General features: G+C 33.8%; 1 protein-coding gene across 4 annotated transcripts in view; it reads left to right on the plus strand.

The window, feature by feature from the left end:
* The window catches only part of LOC113502131, a 194,204-nt gene that overhangs the window by 113,769 nt on the left and 59,480 nt on the right, over positions 1 to 20,955 (plus strand). For all 4 annotated transcript variants that reach the window (XM_026883510.1, XM_026883511.1, XM_026883513.1 and 1 more), the window contains one exon: positions 10,660 to 10,807. In XM_026883510.1, the coding sequence (XP_026739311.1) occupies positions 10,660 to 10,807 (148 nt within the window). The remainder of the gene's footprint in view (positions 1 to 10,659; positions 10,808 to 20,955) is intronic.

Genomic DNA, 20,955 nt, shown 5'->3' on the forward strand with positions numbered 1-20,955 from the left:
TTGAGTTAAATCCTTTTTTGTCTTGTTTTGCTTTTTTCTACTTTATCTTTTTTAATGTAATAATTTATTAACATATTTCATAATTGAATTACCTACGTAAAACTGCAAAAACCTTCATGTAATTTACTTAAAGCTCTTTTGTTCATTACGAGATAAAAAGAGTTCCATCTTATATTATCCAAAGTTACGACATTTTTGTGTGATGAGACAACACGTGATATTTGGGACGCAAACGGATTACGCATAAAAATTTGCGAACGGATTGTGTACCGATGTTAACGGGAGATAAGAGCCCTGTACACACGTAAATAGGTTTATTTTATACATTTAACGGTGTATCGTAAAGCGGTTTATTGTTACGCATAGTCTTATGCAAATAGAGAAGTAAAAAAAATATTTACATTACTTTTTGTATCTCTTCCTGTCACGGGATAACTTCATGAGAAGAAACCCGTTCTTTTTAAAGGCGTGAACGGGGACACAGGTCCATCATGCAAAGGCCTTGTTGTGAACTTCAATCTAAAATGTAATGTAGTTTATTATTAGGTATTAAATGACCTGAGTCTGGGTGTCGAACCTACTTATCTGCTTTGTAGTTCCATTGATATTTATTATATTACTAGCTGTTGCCCGCTGGCCCGCCCGCTGCAAATCGAAAATGATCCATAAAACTATCCATCCTATGTGTTAATCCTGGTTTATAAACTATCTGTGTACCAAATTTCATATAAATCCCTTGTTGTTTTTGCGTGAGAGATTGCCAGACATCCATTTAAAAAGTTTCGCGTTTATAATATTCGTGGGATAGGATTCAAAAGAGTTGTTCTAACTTGAAAGAGCACCATACATCCATACAAAAAAAATCGCGTTTATAATATTAGTAAGAGGATTGAATAGAGCGTATTCTAATAGAGTATATACCATACCAATTAAAAAGTAATCTGCTATTAATTTCGCACCATTTTTAAATTCGTTTATAATGTCTTTATGGTAATCTGGGAGAATAAGGAAAACATTCGAAGTGTATACCGAGAACATAAAGTTGTTCGTAATGATATGATTGTGAGAAAACACAAACAAATAGAGAGTGAAAATATTTGTTTTCTCACGCTACTAATGAAAGTGAAAGAAGTTTTTGATTGTTCGAACTGTATTTGATATTCAGGTAGTAAGTGTTAAGATAAACGAATTTTAAAAAAGGTTTTATACATACTTGTTATGTAGGTATGTTACATGGATAGATGTTGATCGACAATCAATATTAACTACAATTTGTCATTACTTTATTTTTGTAAAGAATATTTAGTGAAGCTAAATTTTCAACTAGCTGTTACCCGCGTCTTCGTCCGCGTGGTTAGGAAATAAGATATTTTCTCGCAATAAATAGTAGCCTATGTCTTAATGCAGGGTGTCAGCTAACTCCATACCAAATTTCATTAAAATCGGTTCAGCCGTTTTGACGTGAAGAAGTAACAAACATACACACTCACAAACTTTCGCTTTTTTAATATTAGCGGGATTAGTGGGATTTAAGTAGTAGAATATTAGTTATTAATAGTTAATATTCCTTTGAGTAGTGTGGCAATTCTTAAAATGGAAAAGGCAATTGTAAGGAGTTCTTACACAAATTAATGTTACCATTCAAAATATTCTCTCCTCATATCGCAGATTACTAGTACATTTAAATCCTTCCATTAAAATACTCTTTTTATTTTCTACTAACATGTTTAAAGTTTGGTTAGACCTCACATAAGCTCTTCCAATAAACTCCTAGAGCTTAACTAGCAACATCACATTACATTATTACACGAAGCACGTACAGAAAAATCCCATTTACCGTTCAAGGATCATGACCTCCAAACGAGAACACCTTACACTCAATGTTTAGGTATTAGTCATACGAAAACTGATTTTAATAAAATGTAAGGAAATTCTAATAAAATTGGAAAGTCTGAACTCTATCATTCTACACTGGACGTTAATGAACGGGTTTTAACACAAGGTGATCATATTTGTTTTTTTTTTTGAGTGCGATTTCCAAAACTTTGCCGTTGACATATTATTTTTTTTACTGTAAAAATAGATTCTTTAAAATCACGCTAAAATGCGACAGCGAAATGTCGAAAATTTCTCTTTTTTCAAAAAATTGCATTGAATGAAAATATTACCAAAACTATCGTAGATTATATTTACTGTTTTCTCGCTAAAAACACTCAAATATTTCGAGAATTCATTCCTATTCTTATTTAAACCGTATTGTAAACCGATACTCCTTACAACTCCAGTGTCAGTACCGTTAGTGAATGTGAGCCTCTTATATTTACGAGTCGGTTATTGCGATTTAATAAGCGATGCCCTGCAAGCGATAAGAGAGAAATATTCTTTATTAAATCTTCGTACTGTCAGCTCTTTTGAGTAGTGTGAAAGAGTTAGTGAAACAGTTTCTGGAACTTGCTTTACTGGGTCAGGTTGAAAATCAAATTTACTACGCTGAATGAGTCAAAAACTTAAATGTACATTTTGAAGCCTAACATTTTGCTTTTTTGGCAGAAACGGTCTAAAAACAAAAGAAGAGCGAAATTATTTTTTTTCACATATTCATTTTAAAGTCTTGCTCTATTTGTTTTCTCTCGTTTTCCCCGTATGTACATAGTTTCTTGTTTTAGACAACTTTTCCATACAAACAACGCCGACAATAGGAGTTCAAACAATAGTAACTACACCTAGTTCACTTAAAACAGCTAGATAGACCAGAGTGTTGTCTAGACGCCATTTCGGCTACACTTTTATAGATATGATCTGTCAACGTTGCTATTTAACAATGCATTTTATCCCCTTCACTTAGAGTTTGAATTAAATATACCTAGATGAATAGACGGCGTTACTTATGTATTGTTTAAGCAAAGATATGACCAAAATTCAAGTTTTTTACGGCTTTTTGCGACAGATTCCCTTATCGGTGTTAGCGTGGGTGTTGCTGTCATTCATGTTATTGTACAGACGATTGTCAAAGGAACTTTTCATTCATGACTCATGGAGAAGGTACAAAAAGTAGAGTACTTTGAAATAAGATTATCTATAACGAGTTGAACCACCACGCCATTTAGCAGAATTTACTAAACTATCCTTGTTGTGCTATATCATAGACACAAAAACAAATTCATTATTAGTAGCGAGCAAATTAAGAGCAACAGCAAAAATATTGCAGCAAAGATTGTACAAAATTCATAATCAATTTCTATTGCAAGATACTTGATAAGACCTCTATGCATGGTTTTCTATTTGAAACATATAACATTGACAGTCATTTGTTTTTCTCCATACCCGCAACAATTGCACATACATTTGTCTACTTGAGTACACCATATTCCACAAGTCGTAAGACTGTATGATTACGCTCGAATGTTGGCAACACTGCAATGTTATAATGAACAGGTATTATAACTATTACTGACTTCATATTATGGTGTTACTCCCACACTTAGGTAGAGTGACCTTTGGTTACGTAATGGTGGGTTTATGGCAGTCGTTTGGTACGTCAAAAGGTTAGCTACCTTCGCTTATTGGGTCGTCTTCAAATGTTTGTACTCGCCAAGATTTATATTGGCCATTTGAGTCTTTTTGGGGTTCCGCACCCAATACGTTAAAACTCCAGATTATGGAAAAAAACACTACCGCCTTGTCGGAATCATTCTTAAATCATCATAAGATTAGAATATTCAAGTTTAAAAAAGTCTATAATTGTCTTAACCAACCTTTCTCTTAAAGGACCTTGTTCCTTACATAATAGGCATGTTAAATAAAACAATAAACATAATAAACTTTTTAACCAAACAGTTACACACGACCTACTAACACAGGACAAATAAAAAACGTTTACCGATGTATTGGCACAGTTACACCAAATATACTAAACGTGACGTCAAAAACGACACAGTGTGACACAGTGCATACACAGTGTTCACACTCGTATTCGGTGCTAATGTACTTGCACATACAGTCGACATCAAAATTTGACTTTTCCATTTTTCTAGAGTGCCATATTATAAATAAATACAATCAAATACAAGCCTTAGTATTGGGAGATGACTTCAAAAAGGTGGAGGGGCAATTCGTCTTTATTTTTTTTATGTTTGTTACTTCTGAACTTCAGGCTTGATGATCCGACTTTTTTTATTCGTTTTTCATTAACGTGAAATAGCTGTAAGTCTCATAAGGTCGATAAGTTTCATAAAGAGTTTGTCTATGTCATTGGACGTTTTTGTCAGTTCGTGAATCTGAATTTGGTTTTCGACTTTCGTTGCTGATTGTACTTTGCTAACAGCTGTTTTTCAAGTCTTACTGTTACAAGACATTGTGTCAGGCATTGAATAACTGGTAGCGTAACCTTACTGGAGGGTGCATTGGGCAATATCAGATTGGTATACGTACAAATATACATTTATATCATTAGGGTTGTCAAGTATCTGCGTCGAAGCGTTAAAATATGCGTTTGTACTAAGTTGCTTAATCTACCTACTGGATTTCTGACTAATTCATTACAAAACATACAAGACTTATTTTCATTATTGATAGGTAGCCGGCAGTTAATTTAATATTATATCTGTATTCGACAACGATGTTAGTTAGCCACAGAAAGATGACATATAAGGCATATATGTATATTTCTTAAATTAGATAAAGTTTAAGTAGCATTCTAATCTGACAAGGGTTGGTATTGTTGAGAAAATAGCCCACGCAATTTACTAAAAGGTAAAAAAGAAGTAGTTATTAAGAAATCATCCCGTTTTTTCAATTACCTAAAATAATGCATTATCCTTTGTTGACAACCCTAAAGTAATATGTGTGTACGAAGCTAATCGATTAAAGATCAAGTAGGTCTGACGCAAGACATTGTCGTATGATTTATTATTTAAAGTAACTGCCCATAACTGGCGGCCATTCAAATCGCAATAAAAATATCATTAGATTAATTCTATCGATAGTTTTATCGAGCAATCGCCAATTACAGTGTGAAGAAAACTTGTTAAAGCCTTGGGAAGTTTATATATCATGAAAGTGATTTAATTGAAATAATCGTAATATAATGTCGTGATGGCCTTGCGATTGCATGCATAGATCTATATGCTCGAGGTGCAGGTTTGATCCCAACGCCAGCAACGTACCAATGTCAAATATCAGCTAATGTACTTTCTTCATTATTCTAAGATGGCAAATGTTGGTAAAAAACATCTCGAGGAATCCAACGTCACTGTAGTTCTATCGTGAATAGCAGTTGTCTTAGCATCCTTGACCACAATGACTTCTTAAATCAAAACTAAACAAATTAATGTGAAAAGCAAACACACAGATTTCACATTCATGTGATAAACTGATACTTACAGGCCTCACGCACGCAGTCCGTTACTTGCAGGTTTTTAAAGATTTACTATTTTAAATCTGATTTAAACATAATTACACTTGATTGAATATGTTAAAAAAATAGAGGACATCCAGACTTGTTTTCGAAGTAATAGTAGGTGTATTAGACGCATTATATATACACAAGGTAAGGTCGATAAAGGTCATCACAATCTGTTTTCAGTAAAGGAAAAAATGGCACATCTTTTATAATAACCTGCAAAGATCTTTAAAATATTATCCCCTTTGCCATTGTAAAATACATTTTAAAGGTTAAATCATAAGGTTGAACACTAGTTTCACCAAGGTATACCACTCAACAGTATATGCCAAGTGTAATCACGAAATGATGAGCAGGAGCCAGAATAAATCTTGTGTGAAAGTGGATTAAATAAAACGAAACTTTCGCACTCGAGTGTTATCTATCATTATGTTAATATAACGATTTGTTTAGGCGCGTGGGTGTGGATTTGTAGAAGCTTTGTATTCTGAATATTCTGATACATAGACTGCCGTTTCTAACAGGTAGGTCGACGCCTACACGAATCGATACGCAATCGAGTATGAATCGAATCGGTGTGACATTGAAATCGAGAACGTATATGAATCGCGAATTTCTTTTCAAATAGTATTTATGTTAATAATGTTACCAAACGAGCTCTTGTTCGTTCGTTGAAATTTTGATAACAATTAAAACCTTATTCGTTTGTAGCTTTTTAATACTGTTTCAACCTGCTTTGTTGAAAATTATGTATACGTAATCACCTTTATGACAGTCATTAAGAAAGTAAACCAAATTCATAAACTTTGCAATGTTATAATAACCGCGCGACCCGCTAACAACATACACTCGAAAGATTGCGAAAATGTATTTTGTTCAAAAGAAACGTGTCTTAAAAATGGGACGCATCAAATTGTCAATAGAGGACGCTTTAAAATCTAGTAACAAAATAACCAAGTTAAAATAAAACTGAGGCGTTACATTTTCAACTCTAAATGTTCAGACATAAGAGTGTTTGTATTTGCAGATTGTATGTTTGTAGAACAAGATGTTCGTTTTTGTTTCGAAGAGACATAATAGTAACATGCAATTAGAATCGCGACCACGTTGTGATTTGACTTGGAAAGCAGCTTAGAAGAATGCTAGCTATACAATTTCTAGTGAATTTTTAACAGCTCATTTCGTAATGTACCTAACTGTAATAACGTACCGTATTTGTGAAGAAAATGTGGTGTTACAACTGTTTGTTGATTTACTTATCTTAGTATATTATTAGTTGTTGACTTATCATGAAACTTGTCACAAGAAAACCTAGCAACGAATTGTTCCAAGGGAAGTGTTAGAGACTTTATTGTAATAATATTCCACATCTTTCAAAGCTTATATAATGAAAACTAGACAACTGATAGACATACTTATTTTTTTCGAAATATTAAATATTATAGATTAAAATGTATAGAAATATAAGATTATACTTACTGATAATATGATACTAAAAAAAAAAACCGGTAGCTTTTCATAAATTACAAAGGCATCGTTATCCTGGATTTACTTCCAAACCAACTACATACAAAGACATAACTTAACCCTAAAAAGCACTCCGTCTAAACAAAAACCGATCAATAAAATCCCGATAGAAAAACGGGTGCCGAAAGCATTTGTCTCGTACAATTACGCAGCGAACAGTTGCGAGTCAACAAACTATCAAGCGATTACATCATGGCGCGTGCTATCCAGGTGTAGACCGTGGAGAGTCCAGGGTTGTAACCTGGTTATTGTGGAATTAGTATTAAAATTTATGTTGATTTTTGTGCGGATATTTTGTTGGTGGAAGGTATGTACTGCGTCTAGACTGAATTTAGTGTTTTTTTTTGGTAAGTTTTAGAACAAAGCAGCTTTTTCTTGGGGTTTGATTATATGTATTAAAAGTTTGAAATATCTACCTAAAGTTGGAAACAATATTTATTAGAGAATTAAAATTGTTAGGGCTTGCTTAACTGTGTAAATGAATTTTATTTCACTTTTATATTTTAAAGCAATGTTGTTTTATTTACACATTTTTCAGACTTGAATTTAGGTACAACCCTAAATGTACCGTAGTAATTGCGCCCGCGCGGGGATGCCTGCACGTATGTAAAAAGAAAATAAAAGTATAAACCTGTTCAGCTAACAGACTCCCGTAATGACTAGCTCTAGCGGCCTAGCGGGTTATCGGGAATATCGACATCGATATCGATAACGAAAACGTATCGATTTTGAATGTCAGTCGTTTTTTAAGAACGTATTTTAAGTCACTTATGTAAAAGTTTTACTTTTAAATGACCTCAGAACCTTGCGTTAGTTGCCAAATATCATCTTCAAAGAGACCGACTAATTAGTGTTAAGATGCGTGAAATGTCAAAACTTTGAATAGAGAACATAAAAGGTGTCATCTTTGAAACCGATCTCTGAGAACGCTGAATGCTGAAATCCTAGATGTTACGCAATTTACGTTTTGTTTCGACTATACTTACGCACTAGGCCAAAATTTGAATGTATGGATCATTAGTGTCAAAAAATATTTTGTTCAGTAAAACATTAACAGACAAGTCCTTTTTAAAGCCTAATTATCAGCTTAACTAACCTATTTGACAGTCATACAAAAATAATACGTATAAACCTCCTTTCTCGCACGGCATTCGCGTCGATAATCGAACAATTCGATTCGACATCGACAATTCCCGCCAACGCACTCGTCTCTCAATCGTTCACCTCTATATGGGTCAGCGAGCCGTAAACGGGACAAGTGACGTCAGCAGGTTGTATTTTATGATCCTCTTGTATTCACAATATATACCCTGCAAAACCGAACGGGATTTGTAGCTTTTTAAAACGGGAATGACGTGGAAAGGTGTGATGTGACGTAATGGTTAGAAAAAAACTTTATGATGCTTCGACCACACCGCTTCAAAATAATAATTATAAGGCATCACTTATAATTATGTATATGTTAAATAATGTTTTTGGCAGAGGTGATGTCAAAACATTTTTTATGATTTTTTATTTATTTTTTAGGTAAGTTAGTCTATAAAAAACTATACCAGAATAGTAAGTAAGTATTCAATTAGAAGTCAAACATTAATGTTAAACAAATAAACCATAACCACATTCCTAACTGTTGGACAAATCGATATAAATCGTTAATACAAACAGGGTTTCTGTTAGTCCAAGTTATTGCGTTTACCGTATCTCTGTAATCGTATAACTTTATCGAGAAAACGTATATCGATTGAATGTCGTAACTGGGATTGCGATTTAGATCAAAGTAAACGAGGTGTGAAAGTGACCCACTGACTTTACGAATTAAGTTTCGTTTTTCAAGTGTTTTTTTACACTTTTACCTGTTAAGCGGTTTCTTGTGTTTTTTCTTACATTTAACTTTGAGACGGTTCGTTTGATAAAGAAAAACTTCTAAGTATGTACCTCACTGTAGCTATTTTACCAATTTATACCTTAAAACTGAAATGAAATTACTAAATAATCGCCATCTAGCCTCATTTTCATATTCACATTAAGATAAACTTCACATTATATAGCACCATTTCTAGTCCAAGTAAGGTAATATAACTTAGGCTTTCGAGTAAAATCACGCAAGTAAAATTGCTTTCGACTTTCCAGCGAATGATTCTAATAGGCTTTGGTTTCGCTGCGTTATATTCAATGAGGTTTCTGAATATCAACGTTAATCGCACACGTGACGTGGTAACTGATATTGTTGTCGATAATGATGGTATAATTGTAGAAGAAAATCTCGCTTTTGTAGATAAAAACCACTATAAGGTACAAAACGAAAAAAATATTGAAGGAACAGTGATAAAAGGTTCAAAATAAAAGACGATATAAAACTAATTAACACTGACAAAGAAGAAGAAAAAGACAAACAAATACACAAAGAAGCAAATAATCATTCAAGATGGGCTAAACCGAACATAAAACTTATAAAACAAACATGGTGGGTATCAAATGAATGGGAGGAACAACAGAGGCGATAGTTAGATACGCAGTACGAGCCCAATGTCGAATCCAATGCCATACATTGTTACGTGTCGGAAGGAAGCGAGAACCGACGCTTTGTAAACTGTTAGGCGAGCGATAAGATGGTGGGTAGTGTTAGAGAAATTAGGGTTTTATTTAGTGAAGTTTGGATGGAAATTGATATTAAAGTAGTAGTTATAGGTTTAGGAAACCTCAAAGAAAAAACGCATTATGATTCAGAAAAAAGTCTCGATGTAAATGCAGAGACTAGTTAAGATAGCGCTGTTAATAGTTAATTTAAACCACTAATGATTGAAAATCAAATCGAAATATACCTAATAAAAGCAAAAAAATATCTAAATTAGGAGATTTAATCAAAAATCAGAAAAGAAATGATGATACTTATTGGTCAATATGGAAGAATTTATTTACCTACTGTAGTATTTTCCTTAAAATAACCCTCTCTCTTACAAATTGTCAGCCATCGAATTAAATCCTAAAAATAATCCCAAATAAATAATCTTCCATTCACAAATAGATCACAGTAAAGATGAATAACTCGAATGAAGAAGCGTTAGATACAAACAAAGTAAACTTTCGATGAACCTTTGTTTCATAATACTGTTATGTATTACCCCAATCAACTATAGAAAGCTTGACAATTGTATTATTAGTATCGATATGATCGTTATTATACGACGTGATATAATTAATGGTCTTGTCTACAGTCGAAGGAATTTCTACTAATCCAATGTTGGCATCATTAATTTTAAAAAGTCTGTCTATAAGACACAATATTGGAATAAATTCGTGCAAAATGGATGCTTAACAAGCGTCATTACATAATTACAAGTATTTTAATAGTTTGTTTATTTGCTTACTTGTGAAATTGTCAGTGAGTACTATAAGTACCCTGAGTATTTTAGATTATGACTCCTGCAGTAATTAATTTAATCCTACATTCGCGGCTCATTCACAAGACACCCAGAATCGAAACGATTCGTGGTTACACGAATGCTTGTCGTACGCGTTCATCTAAATCAGAACACGTCGCGCACAGTGTGTTTAGCGTGGTCACCACTGGTGGTGCAGTCAAAAAAAACATTTATTTCGAATGATCTTCATGTTCCAAATCTTCTCTCCCATACTAGATAATAGTGTGTTTTAACCTACCAATTTTACATTTTATACTTTAGTGATTTTAGAATGTCACGATTCTAATTATCACCTTTTCGTTGTTTCAGTTTAGTCCCGTTCGAGGCGGCTGTGGGTGGCGAAATGGTGTCACGTCGTCGAATACTTTCGCGTTCCCGCGACGATCTCACGCAGGCGTTCGCAGCGCCCGCGGAGGAAGAGGAGGATGTTTGGTACCAGAAGGATAAACTTTATAAGGTAAGTTCAGAATATTTAGAAATAGAAGAATTAATAAATTGTACTGATAACGAACATACCTACATAATAACATTACCTTGACAAAGGTCCATGTCCAGCAGCGACCCTCGGCCTCTCTCAAGGTATGCAATGGGCTGATGAAGATGACATAGAAGAACAACGTCAAATTTCATTGGTCAGTTACACCGTATGTTTGATGAAATCATATCAAAGAAATAAAACATTTATGAAACCTATTTGTGTTAATAATTGGACTGAGTTAGCATTTGTAGCCATTCGAAAGATGTTACAATCTTGATGTTGCATTCACTGTTGAAATGTGTGTTTCCTCGGCATTGCGATGTGATATTTGAATACTTGAATGATAAATTGACGTTTGAAACACACGTTACAATAACAAATGCATATTACGATACATCAAAATGATATAAAGGATAAGAATGTAACCAACGAAATGTGGTGTCATTTTTAACCAACATACTCGTATACAACACCAGACTGTTTAACTCATGTCGTAATAAATGTCAAAAGGACAGCGAAGGCAAGATTGTGCTAAGATTAGGTTTTTCGAAAAAATAGACAACAGATTTTTCTAAACTTTGCAAAACCGCAAGTTCACGCAATTCCACCGAAACGTTTCCTGCCATTGTATCGAAGACTAATGAGCAGGCAATCAAATCATAATAGACGATACCCAAATTGGTATTTAAACTTTCTATGCATCAATCACGAGGTCGTCGAGCCGATGTAAGTAATGTTCACGGCTCAGTTCACACAGTCACTGCTATAATAGCGCTTGTAAACGACAGATCATAGGAGAAACCATTATAACCATTTGTCAAGTGAAATTGCGACTTTCCACAAATTAGGACCTATACGTGTTACAGCGTTATTGATATTTATTATTTAGCTGTAAATTATTTCGCGAATATTTACCGAATATGACTTGGCACATTGCTGTAATTTTCTCCTTTTTGGGTGCGAGGAATTTGCTCATCTATGGGTAGTTGGTACACAATTATGGTTAGTGACTAGCGCTAAGAACGAAGAATGTTGTAACATCAACTTGTTCAACTGGCCTTACACAATCGGAACAAATTTAAATTAATTACCTTAATTTTGACTAAACACTAGTTACTGTCTCCCAAGCCGTTCCGCGTGCATATTACGTTTTCCTTTCCTTTGTCTTTGGTTACGTTTTTGTAACCGTTTCCGACTGCTTACAGTTATTAAGGACGTGAGAACACGCCGTACTATATACCGAGTCTGACACTTACCACGATTCATTTAGCTTCAACATTACAAACGATACCGTCGCCACTTTGATATCCATCGACAACTGAGAACAGATAACATTCATGTGTGCACTAAATTCAGTAGCATTGTATTGAAATGTCTTTGATTGTCTAGTGACGTAACAGCCACACAATAGTGTCTCGATTGACTCTCACAATGTTGTTTGTTCGGTGCCTCCATTTATAGTTTTTATAAAAGCTTTCGCGGATATAATATCTGCGGTCGACAGTGAAAGCCTGGAATCATGAATGCCACATTCAATCAAAACATTGTTATTGATTTTTCCATTTAGATTTGTGGTCGTCGTTATCTGGAAATCTATTCCTCAGATTTTCTTTTTAATAACTGCTATTTCACCGTCTTAACCAATAACATTAGCTTGATTACTATTTGTGAGCAAATCATCAATCAGTGGAACAAATCAACAATAGTTATCCTCAGACGCGTCGATTTTATCTCCGAGCTCCGTTGTTTCTTCAGTTACGCCACAGACAACTAATTATGTAATCTTAAATGGAAACAAACCACATAATAGTATGGTTTATGTTGGCTCTTCATTTTACCTTGTTTCTTCAGCCTAATTTCGCATTTCGTGTACTTTGGCTGGAGTGGCAGCAAATTGTGGATTATTTCACAATTACAATTTGCTATTTAGCCAATGTTTGCAAAAGATATTACTCAATGAGTCCTTTTTACGATGTTTGGCTGTCAATCGTAGTACAGGTCACTGCTGACCCATTGATCGCGATCGTGACCGATAACTAACAATAGGCAGCTAACAGCATGGCAAATCGTCTGGAAAACATCTGGTCGTACTATTTTGACCTTATAGCGAGGTAATGTCAGTTTTGAGACTGAATTATTGCAGCTTGCTCAAATTATGGTTATGCGCAGTAAAATCAAAGCAGATATTGCAAAATAGATTCTGACTTGAAGTATGTGGTGTTCAATAATTATGTATATTTTATAAATAAACATATAAAATATTTATTTATACATTATTATTTTAAAGATATTCTTTAGTATGGTCATTGTACCAAAATAACCTCAGACTTTTTCGTTGCTTAAATAATTGGCGTTTCAAAAGAGATTAAAAATGCTTTGCTTCTCAAAATTCAAGTGCGAATAATTAGGCGATTGTATGAACTGTTACTTGTCGGATATTAATGTTCCAGGGCATTGATCTTGCCAGTGGGAGGGCTGACGTGACCTTACCTGGTCCAGTTCAGCAAAACATTTCGATTCAAACTGTTCCATCTCTTTTTAGGCTGTAGGTACAGTTGTGTAGCTCATAAATTGATCGTGCCATGATGATGCGTATTGTGAGCGTTATTTGTGGATACTAAATTGCACTTGTTTTTGTTGTTTTGTGCGGACAAATATTTACCTGATGAATTCAGTTTTCTTTTGATGAAAATGTTGATATTTTTATCTTATATCCAATGTTAACTACATTCATGATACTTTTGAACAGCAGCAGCAGGACAATATTGGCAAAAAAATATTTTGGAATTTTTTATCTTTATTGAACCTAATTTGTTTAAGCCCTGTTTCCTTACCATTTTTTTTCATTTAGCTTCAACAGAAACAACGAGGTTTTAACGAATATTTTGGGCCTTACCCTTTTCATTCAAATAAATTGTTATCATTAGGCACATAGATCCTTAGATTTTGCAAATGCACTGAATCAAGTCACGACCACATTTAATATCAAGGCTCCAAATACATACAGAATTAAGAAATGAATGCAACTCAAATGTAGACCAAGGTTACTTATTCTGTTCAAAATGTTTCACAGAAATGAAGACTTTATTATTCTTAAAAGTGGAAACTTTTCCATTCATGTTGTGGATTGACGAGTTTTGTTTTAAAATACATGTTTGGTTAAGAAAGGATCTTTTTCGCTTTTATGGCAATTTAATGAGTTAACAGCTTTCAGCATCGACGTTTTCGAATCATAATAAAGAATTAACTTTCTGATGATAAGAATTATTTATTGATATTTTTTTACGAAAATTATTTACTTAAGTAACTAAAATTGGCATCTTTTTATGCTCATGAATATTTCACTTACCTTAAAACCACTGGTGCTATCCAACTTACCTACCTTTTTTGTTTCGATGAGACCTATATCTATACACTAGCTGTTGCCCGCGACTTCGTCCCCGTGGGTAAAAGATATAAGTTATGATTTATAATTGCCCTGTTTTTTTCACATTTTTCATTGTATCTTCGCTCCTATTAGTCGCAGCGTGATAGTTTATAGCCTAAAGCCTTCCTCGACAAATAGTCTATTCAACACAAAAAGAATTTTTCAATTTGGACCAGTAGTTCCTGAGATTAGCGCGTTCAAACAAACTCTTCAGCTTTATATATTAGTATAGATAGATATTATCTTATCTCATCCCCATATTTAAACGTCAGAAATCACCCTAATCAAAATCAAAAACTTCCATCAATCAGGTCGAGGTAACTCCTATACATTTAACATTCCAGACATTCTCGGTCGCCAGCCTCTAATCAGTCTCCGATTGTGCGTACAATTATACAACAGTGTCCTTATTATAGACTGTAGTCACCAGTGTCGCAAGCTCTGACACTCGCTATTGGCTAACGACACTGGCACTCGGTCCAAAGTGATTTTATGACAAAAATTATCGGGTTTATTAATATTCAATGGCGCGACAACGTTGCAAGATCTGATATATGGATGTTGTTGAATGTTTTTGTATTAAGCAAGTATTGTAATTATTTAACTGGGTTTTTGTTCAGTTTTTTGTTGACAAGACTTTAAATTGATTTATAAGACATAAGACAATAAAGTTTGTTTTAAGATACCCAGCCATTATACAACTTCTTTCCATTAGTAATACTTACCAAAGCAAAATTGGCTAATTATAGAGAAAGACAAATCACATTCATATTTAAAGTTTAATAACAAAGTAGGTCTGTCAAAACAGGAATTCCTCTTTCATTTACATAAGCATCTCTCTCTGTGATGGTAATTGTTTTGGACACTTTAATTGTCTGGGGATCACGATTCGCGTGACGCTCAAGATCTCCCAGCACACGACAAACATAAACATATGAAAGTGAAAACGTACAAAAGTTCTTCGTTGTAAACATACAAAAGACCTGCATTTTATTTAATTACCTTTCCTGATGTTTGATCCGGGTTCACTCATGATGACTTTTGTTCCGTAAGTAATTTAAGTAAAGTGGAGACACTTTTCTAACTATATGCCGCGAGACACTTTCGAAGTAAATATCGATTAAAATAATAAATCTTGCAATTAAATAACAACATTTTGACGAATACCACAATCACATCCGTATAAGTAATAAATTTCTAAAGATCTTACTCATTAAAACTATATTTTATAACTTGGCCTTCAAAAATAGGTCAAAGAAACATAATACCATGAAGCAAATTTTGCAAATTCATATATTACATAAAATAATTGACAATACCCGTCAGTCTCCCCAATTTGATAATAACAAACATTGTATGCATCAAGCTGGTCACAGGTCACTTTTTGACATTTAAACATGGCTGCCAAAGTGAAATGACGTAACGCAATGTAAAACCACGTATTACGAAAGATGCTAGTTGTCACTTGCACAGTTGATATTCAACCATGTGCAATATAATTGCGTTTTAGAAAGGTCACTCGTGGTAATTGAAGATAAGATTATCGTGAGTTTGTAAATAATGATGTAGGTGTAGACTGTACATCACTGATAGTACTTTAGGAATAGCGACGTTATTTTAAAGTGTTAGAGCTGATTTTACTTCGTTTTGTTAACGTTAATGTGGGATGCCCAAAAAATACAATACCCAAAGTTCGACAGAAGACAAATATATTTTATTACGGATCAAGTTCCGAATCTAAACGCTGGTTATAGTTCAGTGTTGACATATCAATTGTATTAAGAAATATAACGTAAAAGATATGACACTATATATTATCACGTTTCTGTCTACACCATTCAAGTAGCTTTCCTTATGTAACAATCTAAACTGGTTATGTATTTCGCAAACCAAATACCACTGAGTAGTTAAAATTGATTTGATTAACGAGAATATGCTTTACGTTTCGAACATTAGTCGTTATTACTTCACTAATCTAAACGATATTTTATCCAAAATAGAATGCAACATAGCCGTAGGTACATTCATTAAGGACCCAAAAAACAAAAAGATATCGCTCAGCAGAGACCTCCGTCGGCATGCAACGTGGGAACAGTTGGTATTCGGTGCCTCTTGTCCTTCAAAATAAACACTCGAATGCACCCTACATCCGGCTGGCCGATATTATTTTTAAATTACAATACAGATACTTCGAAACGTAGGCAAGAGACAGCCATCGCATACAAAGATAAGCAATAAATAATGCAAGAAATATTCAAACAAAGACAATTTTCTACAGGTCCATTGAATATTGGAATTCTTTGTAAAGTTATTTTTATATACGCTTCACAAAATATTGATGAGCGCAATGACGAGCAATTTTGAGATCGTACCCTTAAGTCATCAAACCTCTTTCATTCGTCGAACTGACTGCTTATTTGCAATAACTGCATGATTAATATCAAATATATTGTTACAAATAAGCTGAGTAATAAGTTCAAAGAAGATTACATTTATTTTTTGTTTTTTTTCTTTACCATGTTTCTGGCTTTTGTTGAATCAAGTGACATTTCGACAATGTACGGCATTGTTAATAATTCGAAAATATTTAGTTTGTCATCTCTGTATGAACCCAAATCAAGTGACTTTGATATTATTATGTTATTTACATACATTTCAAGCTAACGATTATAGATAAGGGATTGTCCCTAATATGGTTAAAAACGTGTCAAACGTTCTTCTGTCGAACATTCTATGTTGTAATTCACGCCCACTTTCATTTGTTCTAACATCGTGACTTGATTTCGGACATGGCCCTGCAAATAGTACTAAATCTTTAAGATAACAAGTAACAACATAATTACAAATTACAACATTAGTTAAACCAGCGTAATTACCAAACATTTGATTACCATCAATCTCACGAAAATCTGTATGTAGTGCAAACACCACTCCATTCTAACCAATTGACATTTGGGTAACTTTAACCTCAGCAAAGTTCAGAACTCAAAATGGTTTTAGAATCGCGATATCGGTAATTACGTTTCGGTTTATTCCGAATTCGTGGAGTGCACAAACGCTGCAATCTTCATAAACAGCTAAATCGAATATTAGGTCAGTAACGTTTTGCTTAACAGTTTGTTCGTTTTCAATTGGAGGTTCATGATGTGCTGTAATTATATCCTTACGTCCTTCCCTTTCCCTCATTACGTTAACTGGACGACCTCCAAACTTATCGTCAGCAGCTGTTTCGTTTTAGTTCATTTTTGCTACTTTTGTATGCACTTATTGACAAGTTTTTGTTCGATACATATGTTTTGCGATCAAGTTTTTAAGTAGTACAGTCATTTGTATTGTAGATAACTCGAACGCCTATAATAAGGTTTCCATTATTTTGATAGGCTGTATTTTATAGCAGTTGTAATTATGGACCATTTATATCCATACGTGTGCAAACAATTGAAGTGAACTTTTATGTTTATGATTTGATATTAAACTAAACTTGATATTATATTAAACATCTATCTCCAAAACTTTCCATATAACAAATTAACAATTCTTTATAATTTTTTACGTCATCATTATCACGGTTAGCCAGCATTCCGTTGCTACGCCGATTCCAGTTTCACTTTTTAGCGTTCTCAGTGAAAGTTGTCGATTCGAACTCCCAACTCTTCCTTTCATGTGGCTCGTGCTGTATCATAAAATATACTAATTTTATTTTTGGTTTTATTTCTTGTTTATTGTAAATTGATGTTACCATTAATTTAGTTGTTTATGGTGGCTTTACAGTTTAATGTATAATTGGTCTCATTAAAATTTTATCTTTCTTCAAATTGTTTTTTTTACCGATCATTTATATTTTTTCTTACTTATTATCTTTACAATCTAAAGTCTTTATCGATTTATTCATATTTTGATTGTATATTTCTTCGCTTTAGTAAGTCACATATTATAATCTAGATTACTAAGGTACCCCTAAGTGCTGATGCCTATTTCACATTAATTGTTCTACTGCAAATTTAGTACAAAACAGTTTACGTCATCTTTAAGTCCTCAACAAATGTTTTCAAACAATTCATCATCACTAGCTTAATCAATCTCAACTCCATCCATCAAAGCATCAGCAATGCGCTTTATACATCTTAATCTTTGATCTTTTATTGCATATTTGTATCGTCCTTGCATATCAAAGTCTAAATAGTTATATCCATACCTGGTTTCAACTCGAGGCGAACGGGTGAGCAGGAAGAGAACAACTTTCGTTTTCACGCACCTGTCTTGTATTGCAGCTTTTATGTGCAGTTTTTATTTTAAATGACTGTCGACTCTATCCTTGAGGTGATAAAGATCGTTTTAGATTGAATGGAGGCTGTATTCGATTGATGGTCAGTGATCTCTCGCAGTTGACGTTGTTTTTCGTTTGTATGGGGGATTGTCATGATTTTTTTGGTTCCTATTTATAATTTTATAACCAGCATTTATTTAAGCCATAACCGTTACTGTCCATGCCTGCTTGTAATTAGTCTGCCATGATAAACTGATCCAGAAAAAAAATTTGTGTAGTTCATATAAAGTCTCACCAAATTAATTTGTTTTCATAATTTCAATAGTTCCGCTTTTATACAATTAAACCTATGACAGTGTTTCTAAAAGAGTCACACGACTTCTTCTACCTCAACCTTCACACCTGCCTTACTACCTTGCAAAATGACTTTATATTTAGCTAAGGTGTAATATATTAAAATTACATGGTTATGCCTAAAATTTTACGTAACACAACTCCATGGACTTTCGCTCACGACTGTGCGTGCGTTTAATGTGTGTAGTGCTTCTCACACGAATTATTCTGAGATGACTTAAAGGAGTCCCGCTATCTGTTAACTTGTTACGTGTGATTTGGCTCATCTTAACTAACAACTTGGGAGTCTAATTTTGTGTTGTTATTGTTCCAAAAGATTTAGATTTTAAAATGTTACGAAATATTTTTGGATGCTGATTTAGTTTTTCATCTTCATCATACGTCATTTCTCTGTCATGAGAATGTACTTCAGTCGTGTAAAAGTGGACATGAAACTCAACTTTCAAATCTTATACTGTACAGGTCAGGTCAAAAGTTAAAGAGCTACGGTCACAGACGTTTCTATGTTTCCTGTTTCCCTATCTCCTATAACATTCATGAGCACAGTTCTAAACAAAACCTGTTGTCACTCACCTACTGTATAAGTACATACATATGTTAGACCATCCTAAATATGTACAGCAATCAGTCACGCATTTTGTTAAGCAGGTTTGTCTTTGTACAATCAATCAACTTTTGTGGTACGTACGAGACAGTTACACTTGTACATAAGCTTATTGATGATTTGGTCTTCTTTGACCACATATATGAAATCGTTAGAGTATAATGTTAGTAGGTTGACGGTACAAAAAATGTGGTCATTTCGCGGTTGGCGGATTTAATATAAGCACACATGATACCAGTGAATTGTTTCCAGGTGACGTTATAAAATTGATTAAAAATAGAAATTTTGGTTGGAAAGCAGGGGATGATCATAAATAACATGTGGTATTAACTAGAAACAAATGGGTGAGTGCTGATATGGCACGAGGGATAAAATATAAATAAGAAATTCAAATTGCGTTGACCCAATATGATATGTATGTAACAAGGCAAGGAAAAGGAAATGACGATATTACGAACCAATTAAATGAGTTTTAGATAGTAGCGCAAGGCAAATATTGATTGCTCGGATTGCATTGATTTTCAATGTTAAAGATAATACCGCTATTACTTAAGAATCTAATGTTTAAAGGACAGTTATTTACATCGAATTACCCTTACTCAACATTTAAACAAGTTTTATCGATAAGTGATTGTTCTGTGACGTTTGCGTAATTCTCATCCTCTGCATCTGATTCCTCATCATTCATCTAAAATTCATGACGCTATTGACTCATTTATAACCGTTGATGTCTCGTAAATTGAAGAAACATCAACCATCATTCATGTCCTTAATCCCAGAAACAATAACGGCTTAACCCTTCGACTTAAGGTCCAAAATTGGATGGCAATCTTAAGTTGTTAGATAAGTTGTGTTGGCGTTTGTGACGCGTAACACCTGTTTAAGTCTAAGTCATGAATAGTGTTGTGTCATCCATCCCATTGAATGATGACGTCACAAAATAGCAGTACTTTACAAATTTAGTTCCGATGGCATTTTTTGGTTTTGTGATGATAATCCAAGAACAATTAACCGAGTGTTGGAAAGGGCCGAATCAACAGCTCTACTGGACAATATAATTACTAGATATATATCAGTTCTCATGCTAGCAATAAAATCTTGATATAAGTGATAATAATACTAGACTCTAGATTAAAATAACAGTTGGCAATAAGACTAGTAACAGATGGAAAGTAAAAGCAAGAAACGTAATATTTCCTATATATATTATATTGATTTTATGGGTAATTACAGATACAGAAAGTTCCACTTATGAAAAACTTGAAGACCAAAGGAAAGCAGTAACAGCAAACGTTTAATACATCTTTTAAATCCTATATGTTTTCTAGAACAGAGGTTAATGTCTTCAATTTCAGTGAAATATTTTGCTAAATACAGAACTTTGAATATGAATAAAAGTACATCGAAAGCCTTCGGAGATTACCCACAATTTTGGTTTGAGCTTAGTCTGTTAGACACCTAAATCTCAGGAACTT

Source organism: Trichoplusia ni, chromosome 16, assembly GCF_003590095.1.
Source record: "Trichoplusia ni isolate ovarian cell line Hi5 chromosome 16, tn1, whole genome shotgun sequence".
NCBI classification, from domain to species: Eukaryota; Metazoa; Arthropoda; class Insecta; order Lepidoptera; family Noctuidae; genus Trichoplusia; species Trichoplusia ni.